The sequence below is a fragment of the Pocillopora damicornis genome, chromosome 2 (genome assembly GCF_964200805.1).
Source record: "Pocillopora damicornis chromosome 2, jaPocDami1.2, whole genome shotgun sequence".
NCBI lineage: Eukaryota > Metazoa > Cnidaria > Anthozoa > Scleractinia > Pocilloporidae > Pocillopora > Pocillopora damicornis.
The window spans coordinates 8,053,040-8,069,598 of NC_142671.1; the positions used below are offsets into that span (position 1 = coordinate 8,053,040).

General features: G+C 36.1%; 2 protein-coding genes across 9 annotated transcripts in view; one reads left to right on the top strand and one right to left on the bottom strand.

The window, feature by feature from the left end:
* Positions 1 to 13,638, bottom strand: LOC113685146 (uncharacterized). 8 transcript variants are annotated; one of them, XM_089195874.1, is made up of 10 exons: positions 13,497 to 13,638; positions 13,116 to 13,318; positions 10,885 to 11,283; positions 8,808 to 8,962; positions 7,937 to 8,129; positions 6,324 to 6,403; positions 5,261 to 5,570; positions 4,384 to 4,543; positions 2,738 to 2,777; positions 1 to 2,268 (listed from the first exon to the last, which is right to left on the bottom strand). In XM_089195874.1, the coding sequence occupies exons 2-10, from the start codon at positions 13,135 to 13,137 to the stop codon at positions 2,176 to 2,178; spliced, it is 1,452 nt and encodes a 483-aa protein (XP_089052000.1). In that variant the 5' UTR covers positions 13,138 to 13,318; positions 13,497 to 13,638; the 3' UTR covers positions 1 to 2,175. The 8 variants fall into 8 exon arrangements, with proteins under 8 accessions (XP_089052000.1, XP_089051998.1, XP_089051999.1 ...); XM_089195872.1 differs by having other exon boundaries at positions 4,384 to 4,546; XM_089195873.1 differs by having other exon boundaries at positions 7,937 to 8,132.
* LOC113685145 (uncharacterized) overlaps positions 13,559 to 16,559 on the top strand; it is a 17,235-nt gene continuing 14,234 nt past the window's right edge. The window contains exons 1-3 of the mRNA XM_027202625.2: positions 13,559 to 13,817; positions 14,846 to 15,151; positions 16,062 to 16,433. Of these exons, the coding sequence (XP_027058426.2) occupies positions 13,559 to 13,817; positions 14,846 to 15,151; positions 16,062 to 16,433 (937 nt within the window). The remainder of the gene's footprint in view (positions 13,818 to 14,845; positions 15,152 to 16,061; positions 16,434 to 16,559) is intronic.

Here is a 16,559-nt window from a genome sequence, read left to right on the forward strand (position 1 = left end):
TAACTTGTACAAAAATACATTTAATGAGGTCCTCTATTAAGTAAAATTTCAGCCTGAAAATACATCTTCTCAAAATAGAGTACTCCAAAATCACAAATTGATTAGTGAAAGCAAATTCTATTGATGAACGACCGTCAATGCCAGGCTTTCACCCATGTGTTACCTTACAATCCGCCTAAAATCAAATTATTCCCTGCTACACCTCAGCAGGTGTAAAAGATATAAACCTTTTGCTCTCGAAAAAACTGAAAGAACATACATGAGTTATTGTTGTTAGAAAACCATCACTTGGGGTGTACTAGGTGCTTGCGTGGTCAAAATTGTGGAAAGTATAAGCTAACTGTCACAAACATCATTTTTCAATTAGGAACTGAACTATAGCTATATACAGTAACTACAATTTTTTATGACACACGCGTCACAAATTGCACGATGTAATTTGTAAAGCTTCCCATTGCATCACTATCGAAACGTTTATTGTAATTAAATAATCCCGTAGCTAGTTTATCTTTAATGTAGATAGCAACGTTTCCACTATCCTTCTTCCGGTGATGAGGTCCACTAGATACGTGTCACCTCGTGGACCGTTCTACTTAGCTGTGATTTGCTGGTATCTCATCGCTGTGATTAGCGCGCGCATTTCGAGGAAAGTACCCCCATGACACGGTGACAGCTAGGCGACGGTAGACTGTCATGAGAACACTTATTCAAAATGTGCCAGTAACAGCCGAGCATAACGTCTTCAAGGTGACGCGCATCCATGCTGGTAACCGTCTCTACCGAACTCACCGCTTAAATAAGACTTGCAGTATGCAGTCAAAACGTAGCGATCATCGTAAAAATATACGATACACGATAAGCACCAACAACTTAAGCGTGTGGAAAATTAAGTCCTAAGTAACGTAAAACAAGTTAACTCAACATCAGTTGAATTCTAATTTCACACTGGATGCATAGTTTCAAATAAATGACCTGTAAAAACATAAATAGGAACAACTCTTTCACATCATAAAACTATTAAATAAAGACTTACTCTGTACAAAAACCTAGCCAGAAGGGAAAAGTCGCGCTACAAGTTAGTACTGACCTAAAACTAAAATACTGTGAATTTAAGAAGAGTTGAAGAACTGATTTTCTAGCTACAGTCAATGAAACCCTGTCTTATGATCAACTCCTTAAAATGATTTTTTTATACTTCGAATGAGGGCCCTGCCATTTTCGCGGCGTGCCAATCTGAAGGAGTATAAAGGCGGAAAAACCGTGTCCAAGCAGTTTCCCACCCAGCTCAGGAGCTCCGTTGCAGACTATGTGGAACGACCTATCGTCAGTAATCCGCGTGTACGCGTAAGGAATAGTAGAACAAATCTTACTTTAAATTAATTAATCTCCTTCGTGAAGTGAACCGACTTCGACGATGGCGGGCTACATTAGACTACATTTCTCTCAAGGATGACAGCACATTGCAACTCAACCCAATTTAAATAGAACTGAATTTCTCGTTTTCCACTATATTGGAGCCTGGTGTATCGTCAGACAATAAATATCCTATCTAATTAAATGGAAGTTCATTTTTGTTTGCTAAAGAGCTTTGACAAAAAAGGCCTCAGAAGCGTCTTAAAAAAAGCTTGGATAAATGAAATATTATAAAACTCTACGGCAATTTGGAACTTAAAATAACAGGCAAGATTCCGATTGTTTTGCTCTCAAGACCGCCTACTCTGCATGCTGAACGTAGATAACAATGCTTGAGATAAAGGTGGCATTTGATACTGTGATGCAGATGCTGCGCATGCACGATAAAGTATCAAATGTCTGCGGGTAGAGAGCTTCCGTTGATAACAGTTGAGGTCATGTGACTGCGAAGGTACCATGCCAACAGCGGTGAGGGTCTTTTGTCATGCAGCTTTACCTAGAGCGCGAATACAACAACACCAGTCGAAAGAGTAAATCCCACAGGAACATTGTTACATCTTTAGTGACCATAATGTGAGTTAGATAGATCTGCTTATGGGTTATACATGATATTTCGCTGTCTCTCTCGACGCTATGTCTATGGCTACCATTTTAGCTAACAAAATCAACTTGCTTGCAGATGTTTTCGCACTCTTCGTTGGGAAAATCGCCAAAGAGGCTGCGGGCCGACCTAGACTTGCTCTGTATCCTGTTCAGTTCCGTTTACAGCTGGGTTTCTGACGAAAACAGCTTACTGTAGGGTTCACTATCCGACGCCTTGTCCGTACAGTCAGACCCTTCGTAGATATTGATGTGCTGCAAACACAAAGGAAATTAACCAATAAACACAGATTTAAAAATGGGTTTGATAATTTCACTAGCATCTGTAAAATAAACTATTGTGTACTTCAGAACACAAGAATTCTTCATTTTATGTATGCAAGTATTGATTGACTACCAGACTGATGGATTAATTGCTTGATTGAGTGAATGAAGGATTGACTGACAGATTGACCTATTTACTTACTGCCTGAGTGACTGAATAAACGAGTAATTAATTGGTTGACTGATTGATTGACTAGCCAGCTCACTGACTGATTGATCGACTAATTGATTGATTGACAGACTGGTTGGTTGATTGACTTATTAACTGGTAATTGGTTGATGAATTGACTTATTCATCGATTGATGGAGTGACACCAACCGCCTGATAATTTTACCATTTGATTGTTGAATGGCTGAGGTATTAGCTAAGTGTTGTGTAAGATATCTTGGTGAGACCTACCAAGGGTCCTACTCTATCCCGTAGCTTTAAATTCCCGTGCCTGAAAAAAATAAAAAAATAAAAAATTACCCAAAACCATCACAAGATCTAAAATAATAAATACAATATTAGTAGCATTTAAAATAACAGTTGTAATGATTTTGATTATGATAATGATGATTATGATAATGTAACGCAATTGAGATCTTGTGTATTTACTGCCAACATGCAGTACTAAATAGTGATGGAAATTTTGTGACATTTCCACAAAGAAAGCAAGAAAGTTTAAGAGTTTTAAATTTAAAAAAAATCATCTGTTCACTGAGCAGGTTAGGGAATTAATTTAGAAACACAATTCCTTAACAGTCTGCTTGCAGCCATTGACACTCAAGTCAGATTTTCAGAGGCATAATAAAAGGAATTACTGGTATTTACAAGTTAAAAAAGTGGGTAAGTTTCTACAAAAATTTTGGTGCTTCATGAATGGGGGATATTACAGGATAATTTAATTTTAATAACTGAGTTGCTCAATGTAACTTGGCCATTGTAGAGAGTTTCTAAAGCCAATAATTTGAGTGTTAGTCAATTTCATGATCAACTCAGTTGATAAAGGCAAATTATCTTAGTTAGTTATTTACTCAGCAGCGAACTCCCTAAGCACTTAGTAATAACCAAGCCAGGGTTGAATCCTTGAGGTAGACTTTCTGGGTCTTACAAGAGTGACAGCATGAAAAACAAATGAGAACTCCAAAGAAGGGGCTACATTGGTGTTTCACAAAAGATAACAGGTTAACTATTACTTTGACCCTTTAAACCCCAACATCTGTTTGCATATTCTCCATACTGTTCTCTATACATTTCCTTAGGTGTCCACAAGGAAAAATTTGTTCAAAAAAATCAAGAGCTTCTTTTGGCTGGTGATCATTTTCCTTATTCTCGTAACCTTAATGTGTAATTCAGGGTTGATATTGTAAGGTGAAATTAGATGCTAGTCACTCTTAGGGGTTACAGGGTTCACAACATAAAGAGTTTCAAAGCTAACAAGGTCTAACGCTCCAAACATCAGCTTTGAAACTCTTTATGGTGGCCAATTTACATTAACAACGCAGTTGATAAAACCAAAATTATCTTGCTATACTCTCCCACCAATACAACACCACATTTTCTTTAGAAACTCACCCCCCTATCACTTTAACAGAAGGACTTCTAATATATTTCTGAGCCTCTTTCACATACCAAATTAACCAATGCCATCAAGGAAAGCAACAATAGTTAAAGTCACATAATATTATTAATATTGTGTCATTCAGTGCTCAGAGCCAACGCAAGCAATGATGACAAAGTATATAGATGGAATATTCATTGCTTGTTTCATGCATGTAATTTAACACTTTAACTTCCAAAAGTGATAAAAAGCTACCTTCACCCTACAAATCCATACATTATCTAGCAAACATTAGTATGATGGGAATAATTTTAAAATCATCAGGTAGGTTCAAAGTTTTTTTCTTTTGATCTTGATGTAGCAGCTAGTGGGGGAGAATTAACAATCAGATCTTGGAGGTTGAAGAGTTAATAGGCATTTTTTGGGTAAGTGACCCATGGTCATGACACTACTTCCATTGTAAAATCCTATGTAGCGAAAAAATATTGGCACACAAACATACCTGTTGCTTTTCCTCTTTGCAGTCCATACTATAACAACTACAGCAACAAAACTGCAAATTGAGACAACACCAACTGTTGCCCACAATGTCACAGTGAAGTCACTCGTGTCTTCACTCTTATGGTGTGGTTGGCTTCTGTGGTTGGATCTTCTAGAAGGATCTTCTAGAATTTAACACATCATACACAAGCTGACCAAAGAAAATCTTTTACAAGCTTTAAGTTGAAATCAATGCACCTTACAGTATTGACTTGCCATTGACCTTAACATAAATTCTCAAAGATCTAGGTTGGTAGAGCACTTTTAATTGTTAATTTATCCAGCATTTAAATTACTTCAAGTCTAAAATACATCAGAATATCTGAGAAACAATTAAGTCCAATAAAGTCTAAATTCAACCTAAGGCTGATTAGGGTAAATAGATTAACCATATATAATCAATGATTAAATGAATTTAGAAAAAAGCAAATGCACACACAACTTTAATTAGCCAATAACAGCATTCCCAGAAAAAAAAAGCCTAATTCATGAAAACACCAAAAGTCTTAAAGAAACACCTTGGTTCCTCACAATACCAGTGTCAGTGCCTCTCAATTGATGACACTATAATTGTCACTACAAGTTCATTATAAATTCATAAAGCCCTACTCAATTAATGTTAAAAATTGAAAATGATTCTTTTCTCCACCAAGGGGCTACTAAATAAACATGAGAAGACTCATAACACCATTTTTTTTGCACTTATAAGACATTTACCCCTCACAATCACATAGTAATCATAGAATTGCAACTCATCTATGGAGATGCCGTCAGGAGGAGATTACATGTATCTTAAATATACTCCAGGTTGACTATAATAATACTGAATATGCCGTTACCTGATGGATGTCCCAGCAATTCACAAGAATCACAGCTTAGTGCTGCCATTGCACTTGGGCCACAACCCCCATTTGAACAAAACTGCACCTCACATGAGTATTTCACTTTGCTGTTCAGCTTGCTCACAGAATATCTCAGTAACGACCCATTGTAGTTAGGCTCAAGGGAAAAATGGACTGTTATTATAGGACTCCCAGTAAGGGACTTTGTTTGGTGTGTGTGTTCTATGCTTTGGGATGAAGAATTCCTTCTGTATATCCTGATAACAGACTTCTTGGGGATTCCATTCCATATTGGTGTGTCATTTGCCTATCAAGGGGATTAAGATAAAAGAAAGAAATAAATCATATATTCATTGCATGTGCTTGCATGGAAATCAGTCTTTTGACATGAGCTGTTTCAAGAAGTAAAAAGTATTCAGCTGAGCAATAACAACTCATGAACATTTACTGTCCAAGAAGAAAATACAAATGCAAGAACATCAAGTAAAAATGATACTAATAAATTGCTGTTGCTATCATCCTTTAAAGATCTTTGGTGTCACTGTATGAACAAAATGTTACCAGCATCAAAAATGGATGTTGAGTTTTACAGAGCAACCGATTGAGCAAACAAGTCATTCTCTTAATTCTCCTGTGGCAATGTCAGCAAATATCATCCCAACTTGAGTCAACTTTTAGAGGAGGACTTACATTACAATCAAGCTGGACACAAGGTCTGAAAATTGGGTAATATCACCTTTTATTTTCCCTTTTTATTACTTGGGCTGTAATATAATTATGTAGTCAGTGACATAATGCTATGAAACCAACTGCACGAGTGAAAATGTTTGGTGGGTACTACATAAATAATATTACATCCTAGCTACATGGAATGCAAATGGAGGTTTTTGTAGACATTTTGGGTCTTAATCTGTGCTGCCAGCTGCTAAAAAATTTTTCAATAAGAGTAAATCATTTTAAATAATAAATAATCAATGCTGTCATTGAGAGTAGTTAAGATTCCTCCAGGAACATTTCTAAGTGTTTTCAGTGATCTGATTGTAGTAATGTTAATTTTTACCTTCCATTTTATGGTGACAGTAAAGTTTGTCTCACTGCATTGTGCCTCGCAAGGCCATATATCTGGACGTTTAATTGGTTCTAGGAGATGAAGAATACTGCCAGTAAATCAAATATGTCCTCTAAACCTGATCATACTTTCATCATTTATATTAACATTAACATCACCATCATCATTAATTTTTAGAAAGAATCATATCTGAGTATCACTGATTATCAATATTATAATTATTTTTGACCATTATCACTATATCCAAATCAGTACCAAATGTCACAGTGAAAGCTTGTGCTTAGAAATACACAGCCATACTTCTGGCTAAGGATGCCCTGCACCATTTTTACAGCACAGTAAAAACGCTCTTTTAACCCTTTAAGTCTCACTAGTGACCAAGATAGAATTTCTCCTTACACTATCAACACAATATCAAGCAGACAAGTGATGAGAATAAATATATGTTATTTGCCGGCTGGGAGGTCCGTATGGTGAAAAACTGTGACCGAGGTCTTGGAAATACTGCCTGAGGCGACTCATGAAAGCGTTACCGTGGCCCGTGGGCAGAGATAGGAAAATACTGACCGGGTAAAGAACCAATCAGATTGCAAGATTCATTACCGTGCCCTCTAAAAAACAATAAAGAAAAATATCAAATGAATTAGGGGATTATTGGTTGATCCAATTCCAAATTCTCATTGTATGACAGACAGTAAGGAGAATTACTAATGAGATCTAGGGAGTTAAAGGGTTAAGAACCAAATATGCACCAAACTGTTAGGCTTAAATTTCTTGTAGATAAGCAGCCTTCACATAAGAGTCATTCTAGGCTAAAATGTCAATATAGGTTCTTATTTTTGGAATATAGAGTTTTTTCAAATATAATTTACAGTAAGCAGTACATTACATACCACTGGTATTCAAAACGTGTCACCGAAATTAGCCAGGACACTGGCAGTGTTATATAAGACCACTGACAATAGTGTTTGGTCAATACATCCACAGATGTGCAACATATCTAACTATAATTTAACCAATCATGCAAAGCAGGACACTTAAAGTCTTGCAGACAGCATGCACAGTATTACACCCACATCTGATCAAGAACCTAAGGTTACATGTAAATAGTTACCAGGAAATTTAAGGCTAGGTTCTTATATACAGGTTTTTACTGTACTCCTGTTTTCACTATACTCCTGTTCTTAGTATCTCAGATTAACACTGTTTGCATACCCTGGCTGAGTCCTTGCCAACAGACCTTAATTATCATTATTAATAATAATAATACAGTTTAGGATATTTAATTATAGTTTTCTTTTGGCCAAGGAGTAGAAAACTTTGACTGAAGGTGAACAAATGTATAAACCACCTGACAGGAGTGAGATCATGACAATGGATAATTTGAAATAATTTCAACAATAGCATACAATTACTCTTATTTATAATTATGGTTAGTTGTTTTTTATTTCAACTGATAATTAATTAAAAACAACATCACAACAACAACTAAGGATAATTTTTACTAGTTCTATGTGTACAAAACCAGAGAGTAAATTTCCCTAGCAACTGGCAATTGATAAATTTCCTAAATGTACCTACGACACAGACAACTTATATTTTACCTTCAGGTAATGTTTGGTTGAAGACTGGCCCTTCAGGTTGATGCCTGTAATCACTGCAGGTGCAAGTTGCCTTGTTTACATAGATTTTCGACATGGAAGAACATACAATGGCTGAATAGCTGGACCATGGCATTAGATTAGTATAGCTAACTGTATTTTTTGTCCTCTTCCCTTGAGAATTGTCCACCACGTCCTTCTTGAAAAAAATAACAATGAAATAAATACTAGGCAAATAACTTGAGTATGTAAAAGGACACATTTCACTCAAAAAGCTACGTACGTTTGCCCAGTGAAAAGTTAATAGTAATCATTCTGGGGTGTAAGTGCAGGGAGATCCCAGAGGGCCATCATGGGGTGTATAAGAGTTACATGTCTGTAATACTATGTAAAAGTTGATCTGGTCAAACAACATGGATGTAAACAATCAAACTATTGTTAAGACATGTTTGTAAGCTTGTAAAAGACATTGGAAAAGAATGAAGTCAGGTGAAAAGTTATTGCCTGTTCATTGTATGAAATATCAATGAAAAAAGAAAGAGGCACATGCCTGATATTATAGATAGTAGACCTATTCACTTTTACAAACTTAAAGCTTACAAGGACTTAATCTGTGAACCCTTAATCACTCCAAAGATCCAATTAGTAATTCTCCTTAATAATGTATGCCATAATGTATGGATTTGAGATTGGATCAACTAAGAATCCTTTAATTGATGTTTCTCTTAAATCTCCTTACTTTTCTGCTTAATATAATATTGTGTTTATGTTGTAAGGAGAACTTGTGTCTTGGTCACTCATTGGAGTTAAAGGGTATTAGGCAGGTATCACTGGCAATCATCTTAAATTGTTAAAAGCAAGTCTGATAATGAACCTTTATGTTCCCTTGGCATTTCCCCAAGTGGTCACGGAGAATCACTTTATAGTTGAGTATTCCATTAGGTATTCCCTCTGGCCTTTCCCAGAGAACTGTTAGTTTCCTCCGTGAGACTGGAAGAAGTTGTAGACTCTTAACTGGAGGGATAACAACTACAAATTGAAGGGAGAACAAAACAATTAAGTAACATGCCAGAAGATCATGTAGCACATTGTTCAATCTGTTCAGTATCACAGTGACACTAATATCAGGGCGTGAAATTGCGCCTAATACAGGCGCCAATGCGCCTAAATTTTTCACTTTGGTGACCAAATCCTGAAAGTTAGTCGCCAAATTGGCGACTAGAACGTTTCATCATAACCTTACCAAGAGATATAGTGAATTAAAACGATTTGCAAAGATAAATCCGTGGCAAACTTCCTCGTTAAGTTTGTTTCCAAAACGCAGCACATGCATCTTGATCGATAACTAGACGCCATCATGGATTTAGATGAGCCTGAAGGTTGTATATCATCCATCCTAATGTCCACTTTGTAGCACGTTAAAGATCTTTTCCCTAACTTAATTTTGGAGGGTCTATCTAGAACGCTGACAGCGTAAGGAAAGATTTTGTTTGTCTTTGAAAATGGCGACCAACTTTTTTGGAATTGGCTACCACTTTGAAGAATTTAGTAGCCAAGTGGCTATCGGAAAAAAAAAGTTAATTTCACGCCCTGAATATGATAGTATTTTACCATGAAGCCAGGTTGTGATTATTGTGATTTATAACAACAAATGTATAATAAACTGTTTGATCATTTGTCTCAGGATGTGGTCACTTAAGATGTAGATCACAACGTTTCAACTGCTTTCTGCTAGTATTCAGTGGGCGATGGGGTAGACTGCTCATACATTAAAGTTTATTGATTGAGACTCACAATGGTACACCAGAAGAGTCAAGGTAGCTATCCACAGAAGACTTCACCCAGATAACATCAACAGGGATAATGGAATCAAAATTCCTGAAGCATGGATACCAACAATCCAGAAACACGACAGGAGACAGGTACAACATTAAACCAGCAAGGGAACAACTCAGAGTCAGACCTCTCGGAAAACCAGAACTCACTGGAACAATGGGGATTAAAATCTGCCAATCACATCAGATTGCCATGATGCAAATTGTAATGCATGACCCCAATCTTCATCACAAGTGATTACATCATGAGACAAACAATGAAACAGTTTATTATTGCTTATATACCACCACAATGAGCAATAGACTCGTTTACAGCATATTGACTTTCAAGTTTAAATCAGGAGTCCAGCACTCTGAACATTGGCAGGGCACCTATAATTTAACCTTTCAACTCCCAAGATCCCCTTAATAATTCTCCCTTCTTGCTGCTACACCTTTCCTTGTAAATTAGACATAAGAATGTCCAGGTCTTATTCTAAAATAATGCCCTCCAGCTGATGATTGTCTAATCTCAAAACCTGTTTACAAGATAACTGATTGGAATTGTAAGGAGAAGTTACATTTAAATCACTTCTGTCAAAGAGTTCAGAGGTTTCAATGGCCTTATCATACGAATGTTTAACAAAGAGGGCTAATTTGAAATTTTTAAGAATTCTTCACATTAAAAACAGAATTAAATACGGCAGAAAAAAAGCATTCCAATTGTAATTATACACTGGGTGTGCATGCATTAATTTTAAACTACGAAGCTGACTGTTTAAATTTAAAGAAACCTTGAATATTAGCACTTGGGTGCTCATTTAAAATTTTTCCACTGAACACGAAGGAAGGTTCTTATTCAAAGGGGGCACTTGTAAGGAAATTACTATCCTGTACTGATTTGGGTGAAGTTAATCTTAATAGGTTAGAAAAATATTAAAGAGGTTTTTCATGTATTGCTAATATTTAAGTTAAAAAAAGGAGGAAATAGAGGGGATGGGGGGGGGGGCACTAATTTGGTGTCATGACCTAGGAGGTGGATGCTTCTTCTAAGGAGTGCACTTATTAGAGCTGAGTGCTTATTTGAGGAAATACAGTATATCAGGTAAAGAACAGAAAGGAAACCAGTGTACTCACAAATATCAAGATAGCTCCTGCAAAGACAAGGAGGACAAACAGAGCCATTTAGAGTGGTCACCTTGAAATATACACAGACCACTTTCTCTTTTGAAAACCACTTCAACAATCCATGCGAGTTGTTACAAACAGTGCAGCTAAGAACTTTGTGAGTCAATGAACTTGAATCATCTTCATTATGAAGGCATCTGCAACCTTGAATAAGACCTGTCATATTTGAAGAACATTTCCCACTAGGATTAAATGAATCATCTGGACAGAGTTTTCCAAGAAATAAATCTGCATAGCTGACTATTTCATCCATGTCTATGGTTTTTACAGAAGCTGTTACACAAGTAGCATTTGGCCAACCAAAAGCAGAAAGCACTGGTTTCTCAGGTATCAGTATTGTGAAATTTCCTGAAAAGTCAGGTAATAAAAAATTATTCATTAGGGATGACTGTATAGATCATGGTGTGATTTTTTAAGTAAGATTGTACATTAATTGCCATTACTTTAAGGACCTCATCAAAAAGGAAGCATTCTGCTGATTCATGGTGTTTGTCTTGCATTCTTATATCACAGCACTACACTTAAAATATATGTATAGTTTTACCCATACAACTAACAACTGGCTTCCTTTTAGGGGGGTCAGTGAGGAATGTGAAGGAGTTTAAAGGAGTTAAAGATTAAAATGAAGACTTTCCACATCAAAGAACTTGAAGTAAAAATACTTATCAACACACACACACACACACACATATATATATATATATATATGTATGTATGTATACACACACACACACACATACATATACATTGGATCAATAATAAGAAAATACTCTATCAGCCGATTGAAATTTACTTTTGGGCTAAAATAGTCAATTGCCTTTTGTAGAAGAGTTATTGACCAAAGATTTATGAACATTACGAATTTCAAATATAATTATTTTCATAAGGGGGCATTTTTAAAACTTGACTGTCATAAAAGCAAAACACTGATTGATAGCAATCAAAACAGCCAATTAGAGCAACAAGGAAAATCACATTATAGTGAACTGATAATCAAGGGTTTAATCAGGTAAAATAAGACATAAACAACAAGAAAACAAGAAAAGTGCTCATAGCTTAGGAAAACTGACTGTTGATATATGCATGATTGCATGGTTTAAGTTTTGAATCTGCTTGGTTAAGAAAGTACTTTGATGGCATTTTTTGGAAAAATTGTATATGTTAAGGGGTATGAAGCCATAAACCAAAGCAATCCCAGATTACTTTTGACATGTATATGAAAATTGCTCTGACTACCTTTGTGACTCCAGAAGATCATCTTGACGATATTTTTCTAGTTCACAAAAGCTTAAATGGGAACGGTTAACGTAGGAATTTACAAGCAGACCCACCCAAGATGCATCAGTTTATTCATACTGCAGTCAATTCTCATGATGCTTGGCTTTTTTTTCTCACATGCTGCCTATTATTAATGAGTAGTTCATTTACTGGTAATTGTGAAGAAGAGCTCCCCAAAAAACCTGTCGGCCGACTGTCGGCTGACAATGCTGTCGGTAGACTGTCAGTAACCTGTCGGTCAACTGTCGGCTAACAGTTGACTGACAGTTGGCCGAAAGGTTTTTTGGGGAGCTCTTCTTCACAATTACCCATTTACTAGCCTGATCTTGATGTAAGGGGGCAGTGCATGTAGAGACAAATAGATGTGAAGGTCTTAGCTTTGTTTAATTCATGGTGTTACGCCAGACTTGACACAAAGAGCGTGTAGGAATGCAATAGGGTAAAAATTTCCGCACAGCCCCATACTACATTATGCATTCAATTCTTGGATTGAGAAAACAATGACAAAAACAATACATTGCCATTGGGAAACCAGATTTGTTTTACAATAGTATGGGGCTATGCGGAAATTTTACCATGAATAGTCCCGGAAAGTTGTGTACGTTTGAGAAAAACAGTACTTTGTCAGGTGATAATTTCTTGTGAGTTAATTGTAAATGTATATTATGATGGAAGATATAATGCGGGCTCGTTCATAAAATGCACATGCCGAACAAGATTCACCACTGTCCCTAAAATAATGACTCCTTCAAACTGCGACGTATCAAAACCATTTGATATATACTATTTATAGCAAATTGTGTTTTGTTCGGTGTTGTTCGAAAGCGCCATTTGCCTTTTTTTTTCGAAATTACCGTTGAGTAATTTAACCAATGCACTAAAAACTACAAAACTAAAATCACCTTGAATCGAAATGACTTCCATACTCGAAGGAATTCAGCTTCAGTATCCATCATAAATTACATAGACCGAAAATCAAAACTCCACACTCAGGTGCATATGTTATACGTCTCGAAACTGGTTAGTACGGATAATACGTTAACAACCATGGAAACGCCGAGAGGTTTATTTCCACTAACACTACAATGACACTTGCCGCGTATATCTAACGTAAGAAAAAACACGCGATTTCAAGAGAACTGACCTTTCGACTGCGACTGAAATTTGATAACATTCACAATGCGATCTCGTGGTACTTTCGAGAAGTCACGAGCTTACCCTAGCAGTACATGCATGGTGTATCAATGAACTTTCTTAGTACACTGACAGCATCTAAGGCTTACCTGGAACACACTTTATGAAAAGTATAAAAGTTACCAAATGAGTAGTTCCAAGGAAGGCAGACATGCCAGTGTTTCTTCTGAAAACGGCTAAAAACGCCGATCTTGCACATTCACCTTCTTGGAAGGCCGGAAGTTTTGGTTTTCTAAGAATTTTCGTCGCTCCGATTGGTTCTCGTGTCGTACAAACATGGCGGCGAAAATTCAATGGAAGCAGAGTATGTTGTGAGCATGATATGCTAATGAGAGTCCTGACAAGCCTCTTTTTGTTCTTACTTATTGGAGCAATTCGAAATGTGAATTGTTTAGAGACAAAGGAGGGAGGTAAGTTTTCTGTGTTTGTTTGGAACTAGCGTCTCTAATCACGCACACGGAAATGGTTTTCGGGAGCGGTCGAACTTTATACGATGCCTACGGAGTCTAATCAAATGAACAGTCCAGTTGATGTGCAATTTCCCTTAATCCGTCAATTTCTCAATCAATTTCTTTCCGTCAGAAAAAAATAAACGCTAACGTCTGCACGTTTATTAGATCCATTTCATCTCAACTTTAATGAGGTAAATTGTTAGCTTTGGTATAGAAAAGCGATTTTCATTCGCATGCCGATACATGTTAATTGATCTTACTTTCATTTTCTTAATGTGTGTAATTCCCAACTCGGACAGTCGATTTTACTATAGTTATGTTTGAAAACGCATTATTTTCGTCTTCCGAATCATTCGTAAATCATGCGATCGTACAATAGTCCAATGTCGCCAGTTGGGCATGTGAGCATATTTTAATTGTGTCAGCGAAAAGATTAACTTTTTGCTGTTACACCTTCAGATAAATTAGTTACCATTTTGAGCTCTTATGCGGCCTTGGTAGATAAGATCACTTTGATTGCATCTTTTTCGGAGGGAAAATACATCATAGTAAAATTGACATGTGAAGACTGCAGGGTTGTATCAACAATGTTATTTAATTAATAATTTAAAATCATAATTACGTACTAGCTTTTTCAGACGGGATCAGTGGACGTTTCGTTGGTCTAGAAACAATATGATCCTCAGCTGGGAGCAAATGTCAGAACTCACCTAATAAAACAAGGAGAGATAAATAACTGAATGTCACATTGAGTCCTAAAGGAAGTTTTGGCATAATAACCATGTGTTATCAATAAATTTCATTTCACAGATGTAACACATAGTTCTTTGATTCAGCTCATCTTGATCTATGGTATTTTTAGAAAATTAGTAATTGCGCTGTATCAAAGTTCCACAGTTTAACTAGAAAGTGATTAATTTTAGCTTAATTAGTGAAAGCGCAGGGTCCAATGTCTTGCATGTGGCATACTTTTGCATTTGTTTCAGATGAACTCTCCTTTCAGTTGAAAGATTTCCAAGATGTAATTTACACTGCCAACAGTTACGCTCTTGAGCTGAACTGTACTGTCAATTGGACACTCAAGAAGACTACATCGAAACACTTCTTGGCATGGAAACATAACAATACACTGATACCAAGCTGTTTCACCCGCACGATTGATAACAGCACTTTACAACTGAGGAGAAATCACACCCAGTTCGCAGACACTGGAGTTTATATTTGTGGAGTGTTCAGTAATTCTTCAAAGCTTCCTATTATTACGTTTCATCAAGTTAGAGTCATAATAGGAGGTATGTACTATAAAATATGAATTTGTACTGTACAACTATACTTGACTTTGCAGTTATATTTATTTAATGAGACTGAATGCTCACAACCATTGTACTATAACTCATGACACTTCATACTAGTCTTGCAACCCCAATAGATTAATATACGCACATGGGTTACATGGTAAAAATTGACAGGACTTTGATAAAATTATTTTATTTGCCCTTTGGTCACAAATTGTCAAATGACATTCACTTTGGTACTAGCTGATTACAAATTTGAATGGTATGATTGGTCATAATGTGGCAGTAAAGGGCTGTAAAAGATTTTTTATGAAGTATAAATTGAATTTACTGGCAGCAACATAAAACTTTTAAGTTTTGGTTTTTCTACTTTTAGTTCTTTTCAGTTAGAGCTTATAATAACAAAGAGATTTATAATTTAGGTCTAGACTTAATTTATTTAGTTTTAAGTCATTTTTAACCCTGCACAACCTAACATCAGGGTGCATTTTTTCCATAATGTTCTATACACATCCTAAGGAGCTGATAAGAAGAATTAATTGAAAAATCAGGAACTTCTTTAGTTGGTGATCATTAAATGTATTTTTTCTAATTATTCTTGTGACCTTTAACCCTTTCACTCCCACAAGTGACCAAGACAGAATTTCTCCTTACAATATCAATACAATGTCAAGCAGGTAGGTGATGAGAATAGAGAAGAATATCAATTATGGAATTATTAGTTGATCCAATACCAAATTCTCTGAACTAACATCATAAGAATTGTATGACAGATAGAAAGGAGAATTACTAATTAGATCTCGGGAGTAAAAGGGTTGATGCTTGATTCAGGGTTGATATTGTAGGGAGAAATTAGATGCTAGTCTGTCATAGAAGTTAAAGGGTTGATATGTTATAATCCTTACAGTGAAACCAAAAGAGATCACCCAAAAATTGGTGAAGCTTGTGGATGTTTATGGACTCCCAGTGCCGCAAGTGTTGAGTGTACAATGGAGTGCTCAGGAAGTAAATGTGACTTATGAACTTTTTGTCAGTATGCACTATGATAGTACTACTTGGAGCTGTGTGTTTGACAGTCAAGCATATTGTAAGCAAATACCTAGGTATCTCAATGAAACATTATCATGTCAAGTGGGAGAGGACGTTATAGAGAATTTTGATGTTCCTTGCAAGAATCAAGGAATCAGGTGTGACATTTTCTGTGCCAAAGTAATCTCTAAAAATCAGTTTGGAACAGTAGAAACTACACTTCCCAAGCACTGGAATTTAAAACATCATGGTGAGTTTTGTTTGAAATTATCTATTTTTAAATCAGCTGTGGTATGAAACATTATCACAGCACAAGAGATTAATAGTTCTTTAAATCAATGTTAATTAATAAAGAAGATACCCACAATAAAGTGAT